Genomic DNA, 25,290 nt, shown 5'->3' on the forward strand with positions numbered 1-25,290 from the left:
CCAACCAGGTGATAGACATCACTGTCCATACACGCAAACACACACACATGCTTGCCTGCTCACACACTCACTCACAAACATCCTGTCACTGTACTTTTCTGACATGCGTACACATACACATCTAGTCACACTGACAATACTACACAAAGTACTAGTAGTTGGATGACAGTGTGTGTGGATGTTTCCCTCTTCAGGATGTATGACTACCAGCGTGTGCCAGCTTCCCTACCTCCCCTGTCCCAGGGACCTAGCCTGGCCAAACGACCCCGCTCCTCCTCCACTTCCTCTGGGCACAGACGCAGCCGAGACAGGCCCCCCTCCAAGAGCTCCAGAGCCCACTCCACCAGCTCCAACAGGGCCAAGTGTGAGTAATACACACACACTCACACACTACCCTCAAGATGGTTCTTTCATTACAACACTTCTATAGCAGCCTCTTTCCTTAATGGATCCTAGCCAATCAGGTCGCATTATTAGCCCAAATCAACAGAGCAGAACCAATAGGCAGTGTGTATGCTGTTCTAATACCCACCCTCATCACCTTGATAGTCCTTATTACCAACACACTCACAGAAACTTGACTTGGATCCTTTCCTTCCTTCTCTCCCCCTCTCTCATTCTCTATATCTCTCCTCCCCCTTCTCGCTCCCTCCCTCATCCTCTCCCTACTTGTAGTGAGAATGGAGGAGCTGCAGGTCATTAAGAGGGAGCTGACTCTGATAAAGACACAGATTGACGGGCTGCTTGACAACCTGGACAGGATGGACACACAGAGGCAGGACCACACAGGTGAGACAACCAATCAGAGAGAGAGACAGAGGAGTGGACAGGTGAAATAGGAGTAAAGCATGATAGGGGAAGCCACAGTGTAAGCTTTCACCTGTCCGGTTCTTACGAATCAGCAAAGAAGAATGACAGTGAGAAGTACAGAGACGGCGAAAGAAGGCTTATAGGAGAATAAATACAAAGTCCTACAGGGAAGTGTTGTAGCTGCTACTGCCCTCATGTGGCCACATGGACAAACTGCATCTTTGTCCTTTCTACGACACACATACTGTACCGACAAATAAAAAAATAAATGTGTGTGTCATCTCATCCTTTCCATCTCTTATCTGTACACGTTGCCTTTGGGTGGTTGACTGATCTCATCTCCGCATTCATTTATTCCAACGTAAATTATGATCCTCCTCCACTACTGTACCTCATCTCTCCTTTCTGTCTCCCTCTCCTATTTCTCTCTCTATCGCCACATCTCTCCCTCATCCTGTCATTCTTGTTCTCTCCTCTTGTCTGTCAAATCATGCATTGCAGTTGACCATCAATGGTTTAGATTGAAAGTGAGAACAGGCACACCAACACTGATCTGCCCTATAGAGGGAACTTGTGTTCACTCCTATTCACTCCCTCTCTCTCCGTGTTTTTTAGGGTCTCCCGTGAGGGAGGGCAGCCTGGCCGGGTCACCGTACTCCCCCTCCGCCAGCAGTGGTGAGCGCTCACCCTCCCCCCTGTCCCCCCCACGCCGCTGCATCCAGAGAGAGAGCCCCGAACTGGGGGAGGCCAGCGACGATGATCCCACGGTAACTGGCTTGATGTCTGTGTGTGGAGAATCTCTGAATGTGAGTGGGAGTTCTTTCTCCTTGTCTCAGAGCGACATGAGGGCCTAAGCATGTCCTATGGTTGGCTGTGATTTAGCAGCTGTCAGTGTGATTTGGCATGCAACAGAAATAGTGCTTATCTCCACACACAGAAACACACACAAACACAAATACACACAAAGAGAACACTGACAAGAGCATCAAATCCATAGCCATTTTGAGTAATAAAAACAAATCAATAGCATGACACTTGAAGATCTCATTCTGGATCTCATTCCCACACACAGTTCACAATCATAACTGACATTCAACTCAAACACACAAAGAAAATCTGAGAAAAAGGGACAAATGAAAGCTGGACAGGATACTCTAACCCTGACAGATGAGTGGGTGTTTATATAGAAGACTATTATCCTCCAGACCTTCCTCATCACTGTGTATAATCACCCTGGAGAGGGGAGCCTTACCTGAACAAAACACTCTTTGGTGTTTTGACACACTGTTGCTGATTGAGCGTGTGTGTGTTACAGATGAATAACCACAGCTCTGACCCTGAGGACGAGATGTGAGGATGGAAACAGAGAAGAAACGGAGGAGCGCCAGACATAGAGGAAGAGAACATCTGTCTCGTCAAGAAGTTGCCATGCCAACAACTGATTCAGAGGCCCCACTCCTGTCTAACCAACCAGTTACATTTTATTCTACATCCACATATACATCAAACAGAAATACACTACTACACACTACTACACACACCACTTTGTGTTCAGAGTTAGCCTCTTTAGGTTCTAAATCATCTATTCCTCCTCTCTCTGTCTGGTAAGGGCAGATATTGTATGTGTGAACAGCACACACATACAGACACACAGGCACACACACACACACACACTGTAATTACAGTTTATCAGAAATCAACTCCATGTATCTCCCTTGGCTATTCCCCACTGAGATCAGCTCACCACACACACACACACACACACACACACACACACATTTTATCTGTAGAGTGTAATTATTAACCAGAACAGGAAGGTGAAATCATTTCCATATTTATAATTTTCTTACGCTCTTTTTAGCACGTCTTCATATTTTCCTGAAAAACATTCTGATTACAAATCCGTATAAATTTTACCTGCATATTGAGAGACTGGGTTTTTTGAAATGAGCATACTATAGATGTCACAATCATAGTTTTTCAGTGACTTGAGTTACTTTGTTTTATGTATATCATATCACTACCAGAGCATGAGTTCATCAGTTTATACTTGTCCATCAGTTAAAATCCCCCGTATGTCTGTGTAATGTTATCTCCCTGCTGTACCTGCCTGTATTAGGTACGAGGAGACAGTAGCCCATCTCTTCCTCTATGTACCTGGCGCTATGAGCTGAGGAGAGGCCCCAGCCCGGTCCATGTGTAATATTGTGTATTACTGTAAAACTTTACTGTATTAGGTCAGCTGTACGATTTTAATCCATCATTTTGTTTTAGGGTTTTTTATTTGTTAATGTTTTTTAAAGCGAGAAGAAAACAACAATGTTAATTGTTTCATTATAATTCTAGTGGTGTTAGATGTTTTGTTAGTTCTGTTTGCATTCATGAAGAAGCCAAGTGGAAACACTACTCACACTGTCACAGTAGTAAAGGTATTTTCATATTGATTAAAAACACCTCTGGGAGTGTTTTCTTTATCATTGTTTGTATGTGTGTGTGTGTGTGTGTCTGTGTTTGGTTTTACTATCCTTGTGGGGACCAGAAGGAACATTTGGACAAGTGGGGACATTTCGCCAATCCCCGCAAGAAAATAGGTTATTTTAGACATGGGGGTTAGGAGTCAGGTTTAAGTTTATGGTTTGGGGTTAAGGGTTAGGGAAAATAGGAATCAGTTGCTTGGTTCCCGTTTCTGTGTGTGTAATAAAGGGAAACAGGATCAAAGACAATGCTGTAGTGTGTGTAACTAACGCTGACTGAACAACAAACATTGTAAAGCTCAACATCAGACACAGCGGAACGTGTGTAAACTGTTTGTGTACAGTATGTGAGTGTTACAGAGAGGATGGGGAAAGCAAGATGCTTTTTATCTCTCAGAATCACCTTTATTCAGCGGAACGTGTGTAAACTGTTTGTGTACAGTATGTGAGTGTTACAGAGAGGATGGGGAAAGCAAGATGCTTTTTATCTCTCAGAATCACCTTTATTCAGCGGAACGTGTGTAAACTGTTTGTGTACAGTATGTGAGTGTTACAGAGAGGATGGGGAAAGCAAGATGCTTTTTATCTCTCAGAATCACCTTTATTCAGCGGAACGTGTGTAAACTGTTTGTGTACAGTATGTGAGTGTTACAGAGAGGATGGGGAAAGCAAGATGCTTTTTATCTCTCAGAATCACCTTTATTCAGCGGAACGTATGTAAACTGTTTGTGTACAGTATGTGAGTGTTACAGAGAGGATGGGGAAAGCAAGATGCTTTTTATCTCTCAGAATCACCTTTATTTGTGAAGTACATCTACACATACTCAGAATTTTACTTGATGATATAGTGCTGCAGCTGCAAGTGATAGACAACATTTAGAGACAGAATACAGACAGTGTGGTTTCAACAAGGTTTTACATACAGTATGGAAAGTTTTCAGACCCCTTGACTTTTTCCACATTGTGTTACATTACAGCCTTATTCAAAAATGTATTAAATAAAACATTTTCCTCATCACTCTACACGCAATACCCCATAACGACAAAGCAAAAACTAATGTTTGTAGTGTCAAAGCTTGTCGTGTCCTACCCAAGAAGACTCGAGGCTGTAATCACTGGCAAAGGTGCTTCAACAAAGTACTGAGTAAAGGGTCTGAATAGTTATGTAAATGAAATGTTTTCGTTTTTATTTATTTTTGCTAACATTTCGAACAAAAAATGTTTTTGCTTTGTCATTATAGGGTATCGTGTGTTGATTGATGAGGGGAAAATCTAGGTAATCAATTTTAGAATAAGGCATAACAAAATGTGGAAAAAGTCAAGGGATCTGAATTCCTCTGAATGCACTGTACATTATATACATCTAGCTTCTAAACTGGATTGAAAGGAAAATAAAGCAACTCATAGAGCAGATGTTTTTAAGCTTGCTCCCCTGTGTAGAGCAGTAGGCATATGCAGTAGGCATATGTTATTCACCCTGACTGAAACGATGTTAGGCTACACAAGTATGCTAATAATGACATTTAGGCCTACAATTCTCACTTTTATCATTATTAAGGACTTATCTAAAGTGTGCTAAAACGCACTTTGACCCAAGCCTGTTTCCAAAAATGTTAAAAGGCCAATTGTTACTGGGATGTTTGCATACTCTTAACCATTAACAAATGCTGATGTCCCTCCCAACGAGACATGTAAGTTGCAACAGCAAACAGCAGCCCTAGTCATATGAATATCCTCGTGAGTTTTGAACTTGTGCTTAAAATCTGTTACAGTTAATCCACCGTAAATGCCATACTTTTCACTAGAGGGGGAAACTGGTTTGGGATGACTTCGAAACCAGCGCGCATGAGTACCAGCCGATTACAGCACATAAAGGATCATCTTTTGGACGAATACACGGTAGGCTAATATATTGCTTTTGATTTTCAGAAATAGTGTTTTAACCGAAATTATTGACATGTGACATTCGTTTGTCTGCAGGATTGTTATAAAATTCATGAAAATAATAAAGCGAAAGTAAAAGATGGGAAAATATAACAAATGTTGGGTTAGTTCATCTCATAGACATTAAGCGTTCAGCTAGGCCTACCTTCTATTTTAACCCAAATAATAAATAATTTATAGGCTACAGTTAGCCTACAGCTTTCTGTATATAGTGTGCAAAATTACAGTAGCCAAATGTCCATAATGTTGACTCACTATGCTGTCGGTGTATGCGCTGTAGTGTGCAGAGATGGCAGCTCCATACAGCCCCCTGACCACTCACGTCCTGAACACCGGGATGGGCGTCCCTGGAGCCCACATGGCCCTCAGCCTGCATCGCATGGATCCCTCCACTTCACTCTGGAACCTTCTCACCACAGGGTAACCTCACCACAGAGAGTGCTGTAGCACCAGTTAACATAGACATAGAATGGAAATTAACACAATAATTTCTTAGCAGCTCCATAATAATCAATATAATAGACAAATACACATTTAGTATTTGTTTTATCAATTTCAGATTCACCCCTACAGCCTCTTTCAGTAGGGCTGCATAATATTATCAAATATGAAGATATACCGGTAGTAATGTTAATGAGCCAAGGCTTATTTCAGGATCACATCAAACCAGTGTCCACTCTATTCAGTATTTTATATAATTTTAAATAATTTCTTCTCAGGACTACTAATGATGATGGGCGCTGCCCAGGGCTCATCACCAGAGAAACTTTCACTCCAGCAGTGTACAAGATACGCTTTGAGACGGGCCAATACTGGGGGAGTCTAGGAGAGACCTCTTTCTATCCATACGTCGAGGTTAGTTGAAGACAGTCTTCAATGCTTTTATCATAAAGAATGTGTGCATTTAAATGTATGACGGTTGGACATATAAAGTTAGACATGAATGTGTCTTTATATCTACAGAATCAGCTTCTGTTTATTTCCTTGTCAGCTCTGCGAATGCTAACTGAACGCTAAATGTTTCGGTAGCTCCGATTGATCGGCTGAGTGGTTACTAACACATTGGTGGTCTGTGTTTATCTGCAGATAGTCTTCACCATAACGGACCACAGTCAGAAGTTCCATGTTCCTCTGCTCTGCAGCCGCTTCTCCTACACTACCTACCGGGGGAGCTAGAGAGTCTGTCACTCACCATCTCTCACCTGGGCCACATTCAGTTGTCAAACGTTGTCTAATCTCGGTTAACCCAGAACTAATGTCTTGCGTAATTGTCAGATGCTTGATTAAGTTCCGGGTCCATATGTGTTAAGGGAAGAGATCGGAACCGGAACAAAGAGCTCCACCCTTCTCTCTTTGCAAGTTACGGGCAAGTCTATGGTTCAAATATCCCCTCCCCTTCCAAAATTTGAAGGATGCTAACACCTGTGAAATCGTCATTAATCCAAATCACCTGAACTAATGCTGCTCATTATCTCACTCATCCCGTTTTATCATGCCAGATCTACAGAACCATTTATGTTTACGTAGTCTGTCCACGAGAGATTAAACATTGTTGAACGTTGCAGATAGAAATGCCATGACCAGAGTTGACATGATTCCTTGTTCTACATGTCAGATAGAAATATGTTATGAAGAATAAACATCTGAACGTTCCAAAACGTTGTGTCCTGCTGAACGCGCCCCTGGCTGACTGTGACCCGAGACCTGTCACCTGGGCCTATTCAGGTGGTTTAAAGTCATCCTTCAGTTATTGTAGGTAGAAATGTACCTAAGAAAGCACTCTTGTGTAATACTAGTTATATTGTTATAGTTATTGAGTACAGAACACAAGAACAGTATCCTTTATGTGGTACATTTCTACCAGTAACAGTTGTTATCCTGTCACCCAAGGCTCTCAGAGATCCCAGTCATTTGTTTCACTTGCCTTTTTGGACCAATCGATGACAGCAAACACTCTTTTTTAATGTTTGATCTGATATTAACAAAATGTCTAAGCTTTATTGGACCGTTGGGGTTGTGATGTGTGCCATTTCCTTCAGAATATTGATTACCCATTTTTGTGTCCTGAAATTCATTTTGGAAAATCTAGATAGCAAAATAAACAATTACAATCTTATGTTTATGTATGACTAATTTAATTATATTTTATGTTGTAAGTGTGACTGGTTGATGGGCAGTCCTAAACTGTCCAGACAGATCATTTCTACGATATCATCCTTTTGTGGCTCGATTGCTTTATTCTGGATGCATATTGGATTATTCTGAAATCGATTACATTATACTGAAGCAGGGCCCAGCCCCTAACGAAACAGTTCCACAAGACTCGTGAAGTGACAGATTTTCTTATTTTACCATTGATAAGGCCTATTTTCTATCTATTCGAACACAATGGCAGACGACGAATTGGAGGCTATCAGGCGGCAACGCATGGCCGAACTGCAGTCAAAACACGGGGTAAGGAGAGAGCCTGAGGGGACCAGAAATGCATAGTTCCGACCATATATGAAGATCCACTGTTCAGTCTGTCGCTAGCTAGTGTTAGCCTTATAGCTCAAGTTTAGAGTATTTTAACCTATCACCATCTTTAACGAATTTTCTAATACTGTTCATTGCATGTTTGCATAGCAGCCAGATAATTCAGTACCTAGTTTACTAGCTAACGTAGTTACTAATAAGATACTGTAGATTGATAGCTAGCTAACGTTAGCTAGTAAACTCATGCCATAGTGAGACACGAGTTATACTACCAGTAGCTAGTATGTGATGTGATTTAATCAACATTTTATGAATATGCGAAACATACATTTAATTTATGAACAGGACAATGACTCGTTGACTTTGGCGCTCGCTTCTCCCACTCCTCTGGGGTTGAGAATCTTGTGCCCGCTCTACCGCTCCCCTGGTGCGCGTGCATGTGCCCAGGTGTTTTGGTGCACATGTGCGAGAGTAGTGTGAATGTCCGTTTTTCAGACCTAGTTTGAAGCAATCACTGAACATCATTGTTAGTAGCCCCACCCTCTGTCTGGATTATCTAGCAAGCCTGCTTGGCACTGATTTCTAAATCTTCATTAAGCAAAACACTTTACTGAATAGATATACCTAGATTAGCCCAATATTGGACTAAATGAGCCTAAAATCACTCCTTTTAGTCCAAGGATGTCCACATGTTCTGTTTAGAGGCGAGTTGGCTCTGGCAGCCAAAACAGCCATCAAATCAAATGTATTTATAAAGCCCGTCTTACATCAGCTGATATATCAAAGTGCTGTACAGAAACCCAGCCTAAAACCCCAAACAGCAAGCAATGCAGGTGTAGAAGCACGGTGGCTAGGAAAAACTCCCTAGAAATGCCAAAACCTACGAAGAAGCCTAGAGAGGAACCAGGCTATGAGGGGTGGCCAGTCCTCTTCTGGCTGTGCCGGGTGGAGATTATAACAGGACATGGCCAAGATGTTCAAATGTTCATACACATAAAGCCCTAAACTTTCATATCACATTAAAATACATTTTAAAACAGTTGCAGCTGACAGTATTTTTTCAGTGACAAAAGCTTTTGGTGTCCGTCTTCCGTTTACGCACAGGTGTTCGAAGCGCAGAGCTAATTAGTACAGCACAAGCGCTTCTCAGATTTCTATCACCTGAAACATTCACAGAAGACAAAAATACATGCACGAGATGTGTGCGTACTTGCCAATCTCGTGCATGTTTACATTGTTCTGCTCATGCTTCATGTGAGAATTCTGAACACATTACCAGTGCTTTGAAAAATGTATGTAATTATACTTTCCTGTGGATATATTGTTTCACATTACTACTGCCAAAAGGACCAACTGTACGTACAACCGGTTAAGTACACTGTAATATTATTTTATTCAACATTCTGGCTTGTTTGGTGGTTGGTGGAGGAAACTTTCTTGACTGAAATGCAAATTTCTGCCCAACGTAGGATTCAATGCAATTCAACGTCCGGTTTCCAGGCAACTGCACGACAGAAGTCAATGTACAGTGCCTTGCGAAAGTATTCGGCCCCCTTGAACTTTGCGACCTTTTGCCACATTTCAGGCTTCAAACATAAAGACAAAAATACAGTTTTATTTGTGAAAAATCAACAACAAGTGGGACACAATCATGAAGTGGAACGACATTTATTGGATATTTCAAACTTTTTTAACAAATCAAAAACTGAAAAATTGGGCGTGCAAAATTATTCAGCCCCTTTACTTTCAGTGCAGCAAACTCTCTCCAGAAGTTCAGTGAGGATCTCTGAATGATCCAATGTTGACCTAAATGACTAATGATGATAAATACAATCCACCTGTGTGTAATCAAGTCTCCATATAAATGCACCTGCACTGTGATAGTCTCAGAGGTCCGTTAAAAGCGCAGAGAGCATAATGAAGAACAAGGAACACACCAGGCAGGTCCGAGATACTGTTGTGAAGAAGTTTAAAGCCGGATTTGGATACAAAAAGATTTCCCAAGCTTTAAACATCCCAAGGAGCACTGTGCAAGCGATAATATTGAAATGGAAGGAGTATCAGACCACTGCAAATCTACCAAGACCTGGCCGTCCCTCTAAACTTTCAGCTCATACAAGGAGAAGACTGATCAGAGATGCAGCCAAGAGGCCCATGATCACTCTGGATGAACTGCAGAGATCTACAGCTAAGGTGGGAGACTCTGTCCATAGGACAACAATCAGTCGTATATTGCACAAATCTGGCCTTTATGGAAGAGTGGCAAGAAGAAAGCCATTTCTTAAAGATACCCATAAAAAGTGTTGTTTAAAGTTTGCCACAAGCCACCTGGGAGACACACCAAACATGTGGAAGAAGGTGCTCTGGTCAGATGAAACCCAAATTGAACTTTTTGGCAACAATGCAAAACGTTATGTTTGGCGTAAAAGCAACACAGCTCATCACCCTGAACACACCATCCCCACTGTCAAACATGGTGGTGGCAGCATCATGGTTTGGGCCTGCTTTTCTTCAGCAGGGACAGGGAAGATGGTTAAAATTGATGGGAAGATGGATGGAGCCAAATACAGGACCATTCTGGAAGAACCTGATGGAGTCTGCAAAAGACCTGAGACTGGGACGGAGATTTGTCTTCCAACAAGACAATGATCCAAAACATAAAGCAAAATCTACAATGGAATGGTTCAAAAATAAACATATCTAGGTGTTAGAATGGCCAAGTCAAAGTCCAGACCTGAATCCAATCGAGAATCTGTGAAAAGAACTGAAAACTGCTGTTCACAAATGCTCTCCATCCAACCTCACTGAGCTCGAGCTGTTTTGCAAGGAGGAATGGGAAAACATTTCAGTCTCTCGATGTGCAAAACTGATAGAGACATACCCCAAGCCACTTACAGCTGTAATCGCAGCAAAAGGTGGCGCTACAAAGTATTAACTTAAGGGGGCTGAATAATTTTGCACGCCCAATTTTTCAGTTTGGATTTGTTAAAAAGTTTTAAATATCCAATAAATGTCGTTCCACTTCATGATTGTGTCCCACTTGTTGTTGATTCTTCACAAAAAAATACAGTTTTATATCTTTATGTTTGAAGCCTGAAATGTGGCAAAAGGTCGCAAAGTTCAAGGGGGCCGAATACTTTCACAAGGCACTGTATATCTATTGATGGCATTCAGTCAAATTTTCTTAACATAACCAAAGGAGTGCCACAAGGCTCAGGACTAGGCCCTTTACTGTTCACTATTTTCATAAATAATGTTGGTTTATCCCTGAATAATAATAACTGGGGCTTACATCTCTATGCAGATGAGTAATTTATTAATGTGCCCCCTCAGTGCAGAAGCCATTCATGACTTTCAGCTTGGCTTTGATTCAATTAAAGAATTGATTACCGATCTTAAGTGAATGTTGATAAAACCAAGTTTGTTTTTCTCCAGGTGTTGTAAAATTGATTTTAAAGACCTTGAGAGGAGCCCAAATTATGCTAGTTCTCCATTTATAAGTAGCTAGGCATTTGGATTGATGATAAGTTGGCCTTTAAAAAAACAAAAAGTTGCAAGTAAAGACTGATTTCCTTTATACAGTGGCAATTTTAGCATGTAAATCTTTGTGGGGCAAACTCATTGTTAGAGGTTGACCTCTTATGATTTTTCAACGCCGATACTGGATTATTGGAAGACCAAAAAAAGCCGATACAGATTAATCGGCAGATTTATATAAAAAAAAAATATATATATATATTTTTAAATAGATTTAAAAATAATAATAATAATAATTTAAAAATATATATATTTATATATATTTGTAATTATGACAATTACAACAATACTGAATGAACAATGAACACTTTTATTTTAACTTAATATAATACATCAATAAAATCAATTTAGTCTCAAATAAATAATGAAACATGTTCAATTTGGTTTAAATAATGCAAAAACAAAGTGTTGGAGAAGAAAGCTGCTGCATACCACCGCTCAGTCAGACTGCTCTATCAATTCATAGACTTAATTATAATAACACACTGAAATACGAGCCTTAGGTCATTAATATGGTCAAATCCATAAACTATCATTTCGAAAACAAAACGTTTATTCTTTCAGTGAAATACGGAACCGTTCCGTATTTTATCTAACGGGTGGCATCCATAATTCTAAATATTCCTGTTACATTGCACAACCTTCAATGTTATGTCATAATTACATAAAATTCTGGCAATTAGTTTGCAACGAGCCAGGCGGCCCAAACTGTTTCATATACCCTGACACTGCGTGCAATGAACGCAAGAGAAGTGACACATATCCCTAGTTTAATATTGCCTGTTAACCTGGATTTCTTTTAACTAAATATGCCGGTTTAAAAATATATACTTTTGTGTATTGATTTTAAGAAAGGCATTGATGTTTATGGTTAGGTACATTCGTGCAACGATTGTTATTTTTTTCGCAAATGTGCTTTTGTTAAATCATCCCCCGTTTGGCAAAGTTGGCTGTCTTTGTTAGGAAGAAATAGTTTTCACACAGTTTGCAACGAGCCAGGCGGCCCAAACTACTGCATCTACCCTGACTCTGTTGCACAGAACGCAAGAGAAGTGACACAATTTCCCTAGTTAAAATAAATTAATGTTAGCAAGCAATATTAACTAAATATGCAGGTTTAAAAATCTATACTTGAGTATAGATTTTAAGAAAGACATTGATGTTTATGGTTAGGTTCACATTGGTGCAACGACAGTGCTTTTTTCCGCGAATGCGCCTGTTAAATTGCCCGTTTGGCGAGGTAGGCTATGATTCAATGATAAATTAACAGGCACCGCATTGATTATATGCAACGCAGGACAAGCTAGATAACTACACATGGTTGATGATATTACTAGTTTAACTAGTGATTATGTTAAGATAGATTTGTTTTTTTTATAAGATAAGTTTAATGCTAGCTAGCACCTGACCTTGGCTCCTTGCTGCACTCGCATAACAGGTAGTCAGACTGCCACGCAGTCTCCTCCTGGAGTGCAATGTAATCGGCCACAATCGGTGTCCAAAAATGACGATTACCAATGGTTATGAAAACTTTAAATCGGCCCTAGTTAATTGGCCATTCCGATTAATCGGTCGACCTCTATTACCAACCCCTATGCTCAATATTTTCTGCTGGCTGCCCTTCCACCACAGAAAGCACTGAGCTAGGCTGAAACACCTGCATTTTGGAGCTGCCTTAGTCAAGAAAGCAGAAAAGGGACCATGTTTGTATGCAGCTTTATTAAGTAAATTTTTTTTAACATTGTTTCCAAACTGATATGTGACAAGTATAAACGCCACTACCTGGAAAATTGTTCAAGCAACACTTCCCAGTAATTGACTATGGCGACTCAATCTTCATGCATACGGCAGCCTCTGTTAAAACCTCTAGATACAGTCTACCACTAAGCCTTTCGTTTTATCACTGGTGATCAATTTCTGTACGCATCATTTTCTCTTATATAGTTCTGTTGGATGGGAGTCTCTGAGTAACAGAAGGACCCAACATTGGCTAATATTAATAAATAAAGCACTTCTCCAGAAACTCCCATACTACCTCATCTCACTTCTAAATAGGAAATCTGGTAAGTATAATACTCTCTCTCGAGACTGGTTGGTACTAGAGATTCCATGGGTCTCCTCTGAGTTAGGGAAGACTGATTTTAGTTACTATGCCCCTCCGTCCTGGAATGTCCTACAGGTCACTCTAAAACTTGACTCTTTGGTCCCAAAAGGTGAATTTATGGCTATAATAAAAAATGTGACCAATGAAAACTGCACTGGTTTTGATTGATTGTATATATTTGTTTCTACTAACCTTTTGAATGTAACGATTGGTTTGAAATGTTGTAACTGTAACTCTGTAGTGATCATGCTGGAATTGTTGTTCACATTGCTTGAACTGTTGTTCTCAGGGCGCCATTGGAAATGAGACCATGGTCTCAATGAGTTCCCCTGGTTAAATAAAGGTTAATAATAAAAAATGTAATTAAGGTGTGTAGTAACCTTTTATTTTGGGGATTTATTATTATTTCTCGCATATATGAAAGACATGTGACTTTTGTTTCCAAAACCATACCGCAAGTAATGCGTTTTAACATCCGCAACGAGTGGCGGGGCTCTTAACAAAACTCCCCCAGCCAGAAGATACTATTGTCAATAGGCGCTAAAGGTAGTTAGTGTTTATGAATGAGTTATACCTCAATATGAGTGACATGATGACAGAGATTATCAATCAAAAGATTGGGAATGGGATGGACATAGTCACACTAGGAATCCTTTCATCCAACAGAGATGTTGTCATTGAGTTTGAGTTGCTAATTTTTCAGAGTCTGTCTTGGAACCAAATGAGTCCGGGGGTAAGCTGCTGTACAGCTACTGTACTGCACATTGTGTGATGGCGGTGACATGGCAAAAGGCTGTGTAATTAATGACCTGGACTGAGCAATGCAGCATGTCTGGCAGTTGTGTCTGTGCTCCTTGAGTAATGTGACCCAAGTATGTTTGCAATAAAGGAATAGCAAAATGTTTGAATGCCAGAACCATGATGTATTGTGAATGGTTTGGGACATGGTTATCAACCTTGAGTGAAGCTTATATGTTAAACTTAAAAAAATATTTAAAAAATGTATTATTTTGTAAGCTTTGTATAAACATATTTTCCAGAAACCTGTAAATTTTCACTTTGTAGTCTACTATACTACAGTTAATTGTGTCCCACTCCCTATCCCTGTCCCTCTTGAGGCTAGATTTGAAGGAACTGGGCAGATGTAGTAATCAATATGGGGATGGCTCCACCCAGTCTACCAATAGGCTCTTTCAGATCTGCAAACTCCAAAGGAGTAGGGATAGGGGAGGGGGCAACGGGTTGTTTTCTGAACCACGTTTTGGTACAGTTTAAACTGTTGTTCAAAGATCTAGTCCCTTTGCCATGGGTGTGATATTAGGCTGCACTTCAAGAGAGAGCCGATGTGTGCGCTCAGCATGGCTGTGTGATACAGTAGCCTGTTGGCTGGTCTGTTCTCTTGTTGTTTAAAAATAAATATGTTTAAACAACTAAAGAAAGGAGTGGACTTTGACTGTCTCTTTTCTCCCCCCCCCCCCTTCCCAGGACTCTTCAAATGACCAGCAAGGGCAGCAGGAGGCCAAACAGAAGTTGGTCTTCATTATTTATCCATCTGAACTTTTATTCCCGTCATGCATTCACAACTCAGTGCTGAGTATAGCTACATTTCAGAGACACAGATGTCTCTCCCTGTTATTGGTTTAGTTCACAGTAGTTTGCTAATGTTGCATGTCTTGACCTGCAGTTTGCAGCTCTGGTTTATGAAGAACTATGTGACAGACTATTTATAAAGCTAGTCAATGTGATAAAACAATTGGCTTCATTTACACAGGCAGCCCAATTGGGCTGCATGTGTAAACGTGGCCTAACTATAATCTTCTGTTCGGTCTTTTCACAGGGAAACAGAGATGAGGAACTCCATACTGGCTCAGGTTCTAGACCAGTCTGCCCGCGCCAGATGTAGGTATTTCATATCCCCCTGGTTTGAATGAATCATTGATCTGATATTGGAACTTTCAGCACCTACGCCTGGTTTAGCAATAGGTGGCTCCATTGCCTAAAAGCCTGCTATGTTTTGTTGCAGTGAGTAACTTGGCTCTGGTGAAGCCAGAGAAGGCCAAAGCAGTGGAGAATTACCTCATACAGATGGCTCGCATGGGCCAGCTGGGAGGAAAGGTGAGAGAACTGGACCTAAAGCATATGTGGACATATATCATTGAACGTACTTTTAAACAAAATTGTGATTGTTAATGCTTAGGAAAAAATCCCTAACTGAAAAAAGTGGGGGGGAGGTATGGGGCGAGAACATTTTTAGAGGCCCCCATCTTGGCGGTGTAGAGAAATTTGTCAATTTTTAAGCCAATTTCCTGCAATTCTACAAAGTTCTCCATGGAGCTGAAATAACTTTTTGCAGTTTTAAAGCTAATTTCCTGCGATTTTATTTGTAAGTTTACATACACTTAGGTTGGAGTCATTAAAACTCTTCAACCATTCCAGAATTTTCTTGTTCACAAACTATACTTTTGGCAAGTTGGTTAGGACATCTACTTTGTCCATGACACAAGTAATTTTTCCAAACAATTGTTTACAGACCGATTATTTCACTTATAATTCACTGTATCACAATTCCAGTGGGTTAGAAGTTTACATACACTAAATTGTTAGTGTATGTAAACTATTATTCTGACATTTCACATTCTTAAAATAAAGTAGTGATCCTAACAGATCTAAGACAGGGATTTTTTACTAGGATTAAATGTCAGGAATTGTGAAAAACTGAGTTTAAATGCATTTGGCTAAGGTGTATGTAAACTTCTGACTTCAACTCTATATGTGTGTGCCCTAACATTAGAAACACCTTCCTAATATTGAGTTGCACCTCTTTTTGCTCTCAGAACAACCTCTATTCATCGGGGCATGGGCTTTACAAGGTGTCAATAGCGTTCCACAGGGATGTTGGCCCATGTTGACTCCAATGCTTCCCACAGTTGTCATGTTGGCTGGATGTCCTTTGGGTGGTGGACCAATCTTGATACACACAGGAAACTGTTGAGCGTGAAAACCCCAGCAGCATTGCAAAAATCTGGCACCTACTACCATACCCTGTTCAAAGGCATTTCACTTTTTTCTTGCCCAGTCACCCTATTTTTAAAAATTGTATTTAACCTTTATTCAACTAGGCAAGTCAGTTTAGAACAAATTCTTATTTACAATGATGGCCTACCAAAAGGCAAAGGGCCTCCTGTGGGGACAGGGGCTGGGATCCATAAAAAAAAATATTTAAAAAAAAAAAATATATATATATATATATAGGCCATCATTGTTTATATATATATATAAATAAATATAGGACAAAACACACATGACAACACAACACTACATAAGACAACAACATAGCAAGGCAGCAACAAATGACAGCACCGCATGGTAGAAACACAGCATGACAACAACATGGTAGCAACACAACATGGTAGCAGCACAAAACATGGTACAAAGATGATTGGGCACAGACAACAGCACAAAGGGCAAGAAGGTAGAGACAACAATACAACATAGGGACTGCGTCCCCTCTCATATGAATAGCACACCTACACAATCCATGTCTCAATTGTCTCAAGGCTTAAAAATCCTTCTTTAACCTGTCTCCTCCCCTTCGTCTACACTGATTGACGTGGATTTAACAAGTGACATCAATAAGGGATCATAGCTTTCACCTGGATTCACCTAGTCAGTCAGTTATGGAAAGAGCAGCTATTCCTAATGTTTTTTACACTCAGTGTATACTATATATATTTTTTTACACTGTTTGGACTTACGCGACCCGGAAAAAAACACTTAAGACAGCCTGATGTTTCTTTCTCTTCGCTAGTGACTGCATTGCCCCCGAGCAGTCATACGCAGGACCATATTTTGCCCTGTGAATTCACATGCAATTTTCTGATTTTTTTCTTATCATTCAAATGTTTAAACATTAAAAACTATTCCCTATGAAAAGCACTGACTTGATCTATCTGCTATTGGCTCTTCCTTACATTTGGATTGTCTCTCTTCAGATTTCAGAGACTGGTTTGATCGACATCCTAGAAAAAGTTAGTCAGCAAACAGAAAAAAAGACAACTGTCAAGGTGAGTCCACGGATCAAATACAGTATCACAATCTCAGACTTTTAACTGACTGCATCCCCTTTCCTCCCCTCAGTTCAACCGACGAAAGGTGATGGACTCCGATGAGGATGATGATTGATGCGTTGAAAGGAGCTCAGGAACCAGTCAGACGGCTGGCTTAGGGCGGGATTCAGGACTGGATAGGTTGGAGCAGGGCTCTGTTCGTTGGCGGCCGTTTTTGACTTGCCAAAGGCCCTGCCTTAGTGATGCACCCTGGGATACCACATCAGCCCCTGTGTGCATCTGGAACTCATTACTATATTCTCTCTTATATCCATTTTCACCACGTTTTACTTTTTCTCCACCACAAGAAGCAGAACAAAATTCAACTTAGGGTATATTGCTGCTGATGCATTTTTCTAGAGACTTCTTTGTGAATACTGTCTGCTGCTACTCAGTAAATAGTGAAAACATCAAATTGGACAGAGCACATGGGTATATTCATTCTTTTTTGTAAAATTTTGCTGACCTGTATCCAACAGTTTACATTTAAAAAATAAAAAAGCCTTACATTTGAATGCTTATTCCACAAATAATCAACAGCTTTATCATGATGATATTTTGTCTGTGAGCTGAGTGCTTGAAGACTCATTGATTGGTCATATGGGTTTGCACTACATTTGCTTTCATTAAAAAAGTATAATCACATAAGAGCAATGGTGTAAGAAATATAGTTTGTATTAAAATGTAGTTAATCTTCTTTACAAGGCCTCCTAGGTAGTGTCTTAGGCTATCCTAATGTATAGGCTGGCGATAGATAGTTGCTTTGACTCACTAGGTTCAAATACTCTATGCTGAAATGTATGCAGTATGTGCATTAAGAGGCTGAGACATGTATTTGTAGCAGGATTTGTTAAATTATCTCAATCGTTAGTCTACAACAGCACTTAAAGAACTTCCTGCTTCACTCACATTGAACAGATGTCTGGTGAGACCACAGATATATGAATGGTTGATTCTATTGTTCACCTGCCACAGGTAATACTCAATATCTGACAGTACATTGATGTTCTTACAAGCATGATGTTACTAAATATTTGGAGATAAATTCATGGGAGATTTGGTTTCATGTTCAAAGCGTTCACCCCAATAAATCAATGTCAGCATTGATAAAGCAGACAAGGAGTCATTCTTCTTGATCATAAAACAAGCGTCCCTCTTATAATAACAATAATTATACACTAGATTACTGTTTTTTTCTTTCCTCTGAAACCATAATTTCATATAAAAGAAGAACATAACACAAGAGCTGTTAATATACGGTATATGGTCAAATATATCCGGCACTATCATTCGTAATATCCAGTCACTACTACATTTCTGCCTGCGATCAAGATACGCCCCCTAAATGTGGCTCTGGCCTCATTTTCGGACGACGGTGGTCTGATCAAAAGGATTGGCTGCCTTGTTTCAGTCACCGTACATGAGTGGCGCTGATTGGTGGGAGGTTTAGTCACGTGCTCTACCCCCTCCAATCCACAGACACGTTTTGTAAAGCTCTATGGTTGTGCAGACATTACTGTATCAGTGGATCTCAAAATATTAGACAGTCTCGCGTTTATAGTATTTTTTGTAATTTTATTGCTCCTGATTTTACTTTATCAAAATGTCCGAGGACAGCGGCAAAAAGCTCACCATGGTAACATGCAGTGCGCCTGTGAATATCGCTGTCATCAAATACTGTGAGTATTGTATTTTCGTATAATCCACTACAGACATGTCAACCAAAGAACACTGTCAACCACATCTAGCTTAATGTCATGTAAAACTGTAACATTTATTGAATCAATGAAATGCTTGCTTGCAGCACTGTAGCCACTTCTAGCCACGCTTTGGTGTGTGTGCATTGGTACATGACAAATGTATTGCCACAATGATGTGAAAGGAATGTTCTCTGTACAATCTTTGAAAATAACTATGTATTGAATTGTAAATGCTTTGTTGTTATTGCTGTTTCAAAGGGGGGAAGAGGGATGAGGAGTTGATTCTACCTATAAATTCATCTTTGAGTGTCACATTACATCAAGACCAGGTAAGACTGTAATACTGTACACCAGACACTCAGCAAGTGGCTAAATATGACTGTTTTGTTAAAACAACAAAAACTAACCATTTCTGCCATGTGTCCTTATTCCCCCCAGCTCAAAACAACCACAACAGTGGCGTGCAGCAGGTCGTTCCAGGAGGATCGTATCTGGCTCAACGGCAAAGAGGAGGACATAACCCAGCCCAGACTACAGTCCTGCCTTAGGGAGAGTGAGTCACTATATGCAATGATATGATAGAGGGAGAGAGTAGAGGGGGAAGAGTAAGAGAGCAAAGGGGGAGGACAAGAAATGATGTGTTGTTGTTGGTGGTTTCCTTCCTCAGTTCGGCGCCTGGCCCGTAAGCGACGTAGTGATGGGGAGGCTGATGTAGACACGGCCGGTTTGTCCCATAAAGTCCACATCTGCTCTGTCAACAACTTCCCAACTGCAGCCGGACTTGCCTCCTCTGCTGCCGGCTATGCCTGTCTGGGTAAGAGACTGTGTCCTATCATAATGGTTTGTACCCAACACAGCATTAAATAGATCAAATTAAGTAAATGCTTGTGTGAAACTAGTTTTATACTTTTTAAATGTTGGGAACTTAAGCACCGTCTCCATCTCCTCATCCCTCTTCTCCTTACTTTCCTTTTGTCTCTCCATCTTGTCTCCTCACTCCACTCTCCTGTTCCAGTGTACACCCTGTCCCGGGTGATGGGAGTGGAAGGGGAGTTGTCTGTGGTTTCTAGGCAGGGTTCAGGCAGTGCCTGTAGGAGTATGTATGGGGGCTTCGTCCAGTGGATTATGGGCCAGCAAGGAGATGGCAAGGACAGTCTGGCCCAGCAGGTGGAGCCAGAGACTCACTGGCCTGAGCTCAGGGTCCTTGTACTGGTGGTAGGTCTCTCTGATCATTACTAAAGATGGCTTTTTCTGGAGCAAATGTTGGCATATACATTTCTCCCATTTCTTTAATAATCTCAACACCCCCATCTCTCTGTCTCCCTCTCTCTTTTTAGGTCAGTGCTGAGCGGAAACCAGTTGGCAGCACTTCCGGCATGCAAACTAGTGTAGAGACGAGCAGTCTCCTGAAGGTACACACACACACACACACACACACACAAAGTTATTAACCCTTACCCTTAACCCTTGTGCTCTCCCCCTCAGCACCGGGCAGACTCTGTGGTCCCAGCCAGGATGAAGGAGATGATTGAGGCTGTACATAAGAGGGACTTTACTGCGTTCGCTGAGCTGACCATGAAGGATAGCAATCAGTTCCATGCCACCTGCCTGGACACCTACCCACCGATCTTCTACCTCAACGACGTGTCGCGCCGTGTTATCAACCTTGTGCACCGCTATAACCGTCACTACAGGGAAACAAAGGTGAGCACCATCAGGGAGTTAGTTCTTTCTTTTAGTCATGGAAATGTGCTAGTCATATGGAACATTGACAGTTCTACAAGGGGTCTAAGAAGCAGAACAAGGTGCAGTAATTGTTTATATTCTGAGATTATGAAATAGAGATATGAAACTGGTAGTATTTCTACAGTTCAAGAGGAATAGAAAATGTGTTAACAAGCCCAAGTATGGATGTGGTAAAGAAATGAATGGATCTTGACCAAAACAGTGGAAATGCCATGGAAAGATCCAGAATCTCCTTATTTCCCCTAAGCGAAATTTGCCTACATTTAGGCTGTTGTTTATGTGTATTTCACACAATGTTGTGGTAAAAATCGGAGTATTGTATTGATTGTATTGATGTCAACTTCAATACATGTTCATGTCATCATCACCATTCAACTGCATTACAGTTAAAAAATGACTTTGACTACCACCACTGATTTCTCTATGCTACCAGCTTATATGAACGGGAGTTAGCATTTAGCAGTCACTTCTTCTAAACCTGAAATGTTATGCAGCGAAAACAGTATATCCAAATCAGACTTTGTAAACACGTTGTGGGCCTGTTACAATACATTGATCATGACGGATTTGACGAATATCCACTTTGTTAGATCAGATTTGTTGTGCACCAATCTGGCATCCTTCTTCTATCCCCCATGGTCTGCGTTCTATTGACCTCTTTGCCGCGTCTCTGACCTAGTACTTCTTCATGAGTCTCAGAGGACTAGTGCAGCATCACATCCCTCCTTCTGCTGACACTGTTATAACACTGCTGTAACAAAGCTATAACTTTGGTTCATAGTTCTTTTCACGAGTATAAGCAGTGACCGATGTTTTCTCTTCTCCACCAGGTGGCATACACGTTTGATGCAGGTCCCAATGCAGTGATCTACACTCTTCAGCAGAATGTGGAAGAGTTTGTCCAGGTGGTCAAACACTTATTCCCACCAGAGACCAACGGAGGACAGTGAGTTTCTCACAAACACACACACTCAGACAGTCAGACAACACTCCCTCCTGTGACTTTACCTGTCCCACGTCAGGTTTCTAAAGGGTCTTCCGGTTGCCCCAACAACACTATCTGAGGAGCTGAAGCAGGCCATTGGTATGGAGCCTATGGTGAAGGGAATCAGCTATATAATCAGCACCAAGGTACATACACACACACATACACACATGCATACATACATACATACATACATACATACATACATACATACATACATACATACATACACACACACACACACACACACACACACACATACACATAGGCAGCACCCTCCGGGTCCTTTGCCCGTTTCCTGTGCATCTCTGCGGGTTGGCGTAGTGAAAGGTTTTGGGGAGCGAGCTTGATGCTCTCTCCAACCGGCTTACGGGAAATCAGCAGGAATGCAGATCCTATAAACGCACACATTATGTATGGATCTGCTACATTTTGATGTGATATTAAGTTGGTTTGTCTGAGGGATTATTTCTGATTTGTGTATAAGGCTGGACCTGGACCTCGCGTGGTGGAGGACCCTAGTGAGCATTTGCTTGGATCTGACGGGCTGCCCAAGGAGAGTGCATGATACAAGCCAGCCTCCCAGCTGGGCAGAGACAGAACTCTTTGGTGAAAAGAAAGACCAGACATATTAACAAACAACAATTCCAATTCAATCAATTGGATACAAATGCAAAGACTTATTCATTGAAGGGGCAATCTGCAGTTGCTATATCAATTTTTGGACTTATAAATTAATTATATGTAACCATTAATTCTTGAAGAATATAACTTGTAAATACCTCATGAGCTTAGTTAAACTGTCATACCCCATCAGAACTCAAAATATCAGCTTGTTTTACTACAATGTTTGTAAACAAAGTAAATATAACCATGTTTTAAATGTTTGTTTATGTTTGGTTATAACTATAATTTTGATACCATGTATGGTCAGTCCTTGTATCCATAGTTCTGTCTATAATTTTGAGTGGTTACATTTCTCCTGCCCCATCCCTCAGCTTTTTACCAAAACTAAGGATTGCCCCTTTAACTGGAGCGAAACAACCACACACGGCTGAATACCTCTAACACTGTTGACTAGTGCTTCATTTGGACAATTTTCCTATTGCAAGTTTGGATTAAATGTTTTGTAATGTTAAAGATGAGGGGATGCCTTGTGAGAACGATCAGAAATATTCTAGTACTTTGATAACTGTAGAAAAATATTTCACATTTTCTAAGTAGATGATGTACATTTTACATAATGGTTTAACAGTCACCTTTAGAGTGAGTGAATCACAAGACAGTCTAATTAAAATTAAATCCCTTAAAGGATTATAAATGACAGTATTGAGAACAATGTAGGTGCTTTAGTATAAGAGCTGAATATATAGTCTACATATCATCTTCAAAGGTGGCACCACGGGTCCCAGAGTGGTGGGGACATTTTTCTTCTCTCCTGACGGTAACCAGGTAAAACTACAAAAACTCTACAACCTAGTTGTAGCAGGGACCTTAAGGGTTGCCCTGTTGCCTGGGGCAAGTGAACTGAGCAGTTGGGCAAGTTGAGTCTGCTCTAAAGTTGGCCCAGCTAAAAATATTTTACTGAAAACAACGATACCGCAAGGAATTCCAATAGGCATAGCCTAAAACTGATCTTTCTGGTTCATCCCCCATTGTTTAAGTCAGGGTTTCCAAACATGGTCCTGTGCCCCTCTCCCCCAGCACTACACAGCTTATTCAAATAACTAACTCATCATCAAGCTTTGATTATTTGAATCCGCTGTGTAGCACATTCAAATCATTTTCACCCAGTGGGGGCCCCAGGCCCCAGTTTGGGAAACCCTGTTTTAAGTGCAAGTTGGACAATTTATATCAGCCGGGCAAGTTGAGCCTGCTCTATATTACAACAGCTGAACATTTCCCCCTTTGACCAAATCATGTCAGGCAGCAAAGTTAGTTAAAGCAAAGATTATGGATAGACTAACAAGGGTGGCAGTCCAAACACTTAAAAGACACACCCTCGTCCACTTACCCTCGCCTTATGCCCTTGGGGGAATCCCCGTCGCCATCTTGGAGGGCGGTCCAAATGATTAGCCAAGCAAGGGAAGTTTGCAACGTAAGCCCCTCAGCCCTCGTTATAATCGGCTTTGCGAGTGTACAATTATGTTCATTCCGGGGCCTGAAACACCACATAATTCAATTTGCGACGATTGTACGTCCGCTAAGAAAAGTCAGCGAAAACTTAAAAACAACATCAATGGAGAAGTTAACATACAAGTGTAAGTAAAAACGAATGCAAATAAGTTAGAAATTGTGCTACTTTTTTATATTTCACCTTTATTTAACCAGGTAGGCCCGTTGAGAACAAGTTCTCAACAAGCACCCCCATAGAGACTGCAAGAGATCTGGACAACAGGCCCTCTGATTTGACACACTGAACTCTATCTGAATAGTAGTTGGTGAACCAGGCGAGGCAGTCATTTGAGAAACCAAGGCTGTTGAGTCTGCCGATAAGAATGGGGAGATTGACAGAGTCAAAAGCCTTGGCTAGGTCGATGAAGATGGCTGCACAGTACTGTCTTTTATTGATGGTGGTTATGATATCGTTTAGGACCTTGAGCGTGGCTGAGGTGCACCCATGACCAGCTTAGAAACCAGATTGCATAGCGGAGAAGGTACGGTGGGATTCGAAATGGTCGGTGATCTGTTTGTTAACTAGGCTTTCGAAAATTTTAGAAAGGCAGGGTAGGATAGATATACTGTAGGTCTGTAAAAGGTTGGGTCTAGAGTGTCTCTCCCTTTGAAGAGGGAGGTGACCGCAGCAGCTTTCCAATCTTTAGGGATCTCAGATGATACGAAAGAGAAGTTGAACAGGCTAGTAATAGGGGTTGCAACAGTTGTGGCAGATAATTTAAGAAAGAGAGGGTCCAGATTGTCTAGCCCAGCTGATTTGTAGGGGTCCAGATTTCACAGCCCTTTCAGAACATCAGCTATCTGGATTTGGTGAAGGAGAAATGGGGGAGGCTTGGGAAAGTTGCTGTGGGGGGTGCAGAGCTGTTGATCGGGGTAGGGGTAGCCAGGTGGAAAGCATGGCCAGCCTTAGAAAAATGCTTATTGAAATTTGCGATTATCGTAGATTTATCGGTGGTGACAGTGTTTCCCAGCCTCAGTATAGTGGGCAGATGGGAGGAGGTGCTCTTATTCTCCATGGACTTTACAGTGTACCAGAATGTTTTGGAGTTTGTGCTACAGGTTGCTAATTTTCTGTTTGAAAAAGCTAGCCTTTGCTTTCCTAATAGCCTGTGTATATTGGTTCCTAACTTCCCTGAAAAGTTGCATATCGTGAGGGCTATTCAATGCTAATGCAGTACCCCACAGGATGTTTTTGTGCTGGTCAAGGTCAATCAAGTCTGGAGTGAACCCAGGG

General features: G+C 41.0%; 4 protein-coding genes across 8 annotated transcripts in view; all 4 read left to right on the forward strand.

The window, feature by feature from the left end:
* LOC110506592 (RNA-binding Raly-like protein) overlaps positions 1-3,261 on the forward strand; it is a 75,650-nt gene extending 72,389 nt beyond the window's left edge. For 2 of the 4 annotated variants that reach the window (XM_036963611.2, XM_090222413.1), the window contains exons 4-7: positions 195-364; positions 676-789; positions 1,426-1,577; positions 2,126-3,261. In XM_036963611.2, the coding sequence (XP_036819506.1) occupies positions 195-364; positions 676-789; positions 1,426-1,577; positions 2,126-2,164 (475 nt within the window). In that variant the 3' untranslated portion in view covers positions 2,165-3,261. Of the gene's footprint in view, positions 1-194; positions 365-675; positions 790-1,425; positions 1,617-2,125 lie in introns of all 4 variants that reach the window. The other 2 variants (XM_036963610.2, XM_036963612.2) reach the window with 1 other exon arrangement.
* Positions 3,262-3,824: 563 nt separating this feature from the next.
* Positions 3,825-7,344, forward strand: uraha (urate (5-hydroxyiso-) hydrolase a). The gene is made up of 4 exons (XM_021586320.3): positions 3,825-5,183; positions 5,509-5,648; positions 5,948-6,083; positions 6,315-7,344. Exons 1-4 carry the CDS (start codon positions 5,109-5,111, stop codon positions 6,402-6,404), a joined length of 441 nt encoding a protein of 146 aa, XP_021441995.3. The 5' UTR covers positions 3,825-5,108; the 3' UTR covers positions 6,405-7,344.
* Positions 7,345-7,416: 72 nt separating this feature from the next.
* LOC110506595 (programmed cell death protein 5) lies at positions 7,417-18,566 on the forward strand. 2 transcript variants are annotated; one of them, XM_036963832.2, is made up of 7 exons: positions 7,466-7,682; positions 14,048-14,077; positions 14,830-14,873; positions 15,182-15,243; positions 15,368-15,459; positions 17,337-17,408; positions 17,482-18,566. In XM_036963832.2, exons 1-7 carry the CDS (start codon positions 7,617-7,619, stop codon positions 17,524-17,526), a joined length of 411 nt encoding a protein of 136 aa, XP_036819727.1. In that variant the 5' UTR covers positions 7,466-7,616; the 3' UTR covers positions 17,527-18,566. The 2 variants fall into 2 exon arrangements, with proteins under 2 accessions (XP_036819728.1, XP_036819727.1); XM_036963833.2 differs by lacking the exon at positions 14,048-14,077 and having other exon boundaries at positions 7,417-7,682.
* A 332-nt stretch (positions 18,567-18,898) lies between these two features.
* On the forward strand, positions 18,899-22,764 carry LOC110506596 (diphosphomevalonate decarboxylase). Its single transcript, XM_021586322.3, has 10 exons — positions 18,899-19,129; positions 19,409-19,479; positions 19,589-19,703; positions 19,818-19,964; positions 20,166-20,365; positions 20,488-20,562; positions 20,636-20,854; positions 21,727-21,842; positions 21,919-22,027; positions 22,369-22,764. Exons 1-10 carry the CDS (start codon positions 19,054-19,056, stop codon positions 22,447-22,449), a joined length of 1,209 nt encoding a protein of 402 aa, XP_021441997.1. The 5' UTR covers positions 18,899-19,053; the 3' UTR covers positions 22,450-22,764.
* The last annotated feature ends 2,526 nt before the right edge of the window (positions 22,765-25,290 follow it).

This window comes from Oncorhynchus mykiss, chromosome 26 (assembly GCF_057628025.1).
Source record: "Oncorhynchus mykiss isolate SJ-2025 chromosome 26, ASM5762802v1, whole genome shotgun sequence".
In the NCBI taxonomy this organism is placed as follows: domain Eukaryota; kingdom Metazoa; phylum Chordata; class Actinopteri; order Salmoniformes; family Salmonidae; genus Oncorhynchus; species Oncorhynchus mykiss.

What these genes read in the sequence shown, in the direction of transcription:
- uraha (XM_021586320.3), top strand. Translation starts at nt 5,109, where the DNA reads ATGACTTCGAAACCAGCGCGCATGAGTACCAGCCGATTACAGCACATA. An exon ending in TGGAACCTTCTCACCACAGG is followed by an intron (nt 5,649 to 5,947) that starts GTAACCTCACCA and finishes ATTTCTTCTCAG; the next exon opens with GACTACTAATGATGATGGGC. An exon ending in CTTTCTATCCATACGTCGAG is followed by an intron (nt 6,084 to 6,314) that starts GTTAGTTGAAGA and finishes GTTTATCTGCAG; the next exon opens with ATAGTCTTCACCATAACGGA.
- LOC110506595 (XM_036963832.2), top strand. Translation starts at nt 7,617, where the DNA reads ATGGCAGACGACGAATTGGAGGCTATCAGGCGGCAACGCATGGCCGAA. An exon ending in TGGGCCAGCTGGGAGGAAAG is followed by an intron (nt 15,460 to 17,336) that starts GTGAGAGAACTG and finishes GTCTCTCTTCAG; the next exon opens with ATTTCAGAGACTGGTTTGAT. An exon ending in AAAAAAAGACAACTGTCAAG is followed by an intron (nt 17,409 to 17,481) that starts GTGAGTCCACGG and finishes TCCTCCCCTCAG; the next exon opens with TTCAACCGACGAAAGGTGAT.
- LOC110506596 (XM_021586322.3), top strand. Translation starts at nt 19,054, where the DNA reads ATGTCCGAGGACAGCGGCAAAAAGCTCACCATGGTAACATGCAGTGCG. An exon ending in TGCCGGCTATGCCTGTCTGG is followed by an intron (nt 19,965 to 20,165) that starts GTAAGAGACTGT and finishes CTCCTGTTCCAG; the next exon opens with TGTACACCCTGTCCCGGGTG. An exon ending in GTCACTACAGGGAAACAAAG is followed by an intron (nt 20,855 to 21,726) that starts GTGAGCACCATC and finishes CTTCTCCACCAG; the next exon opens with GTGGCATACACGTTTGATGC.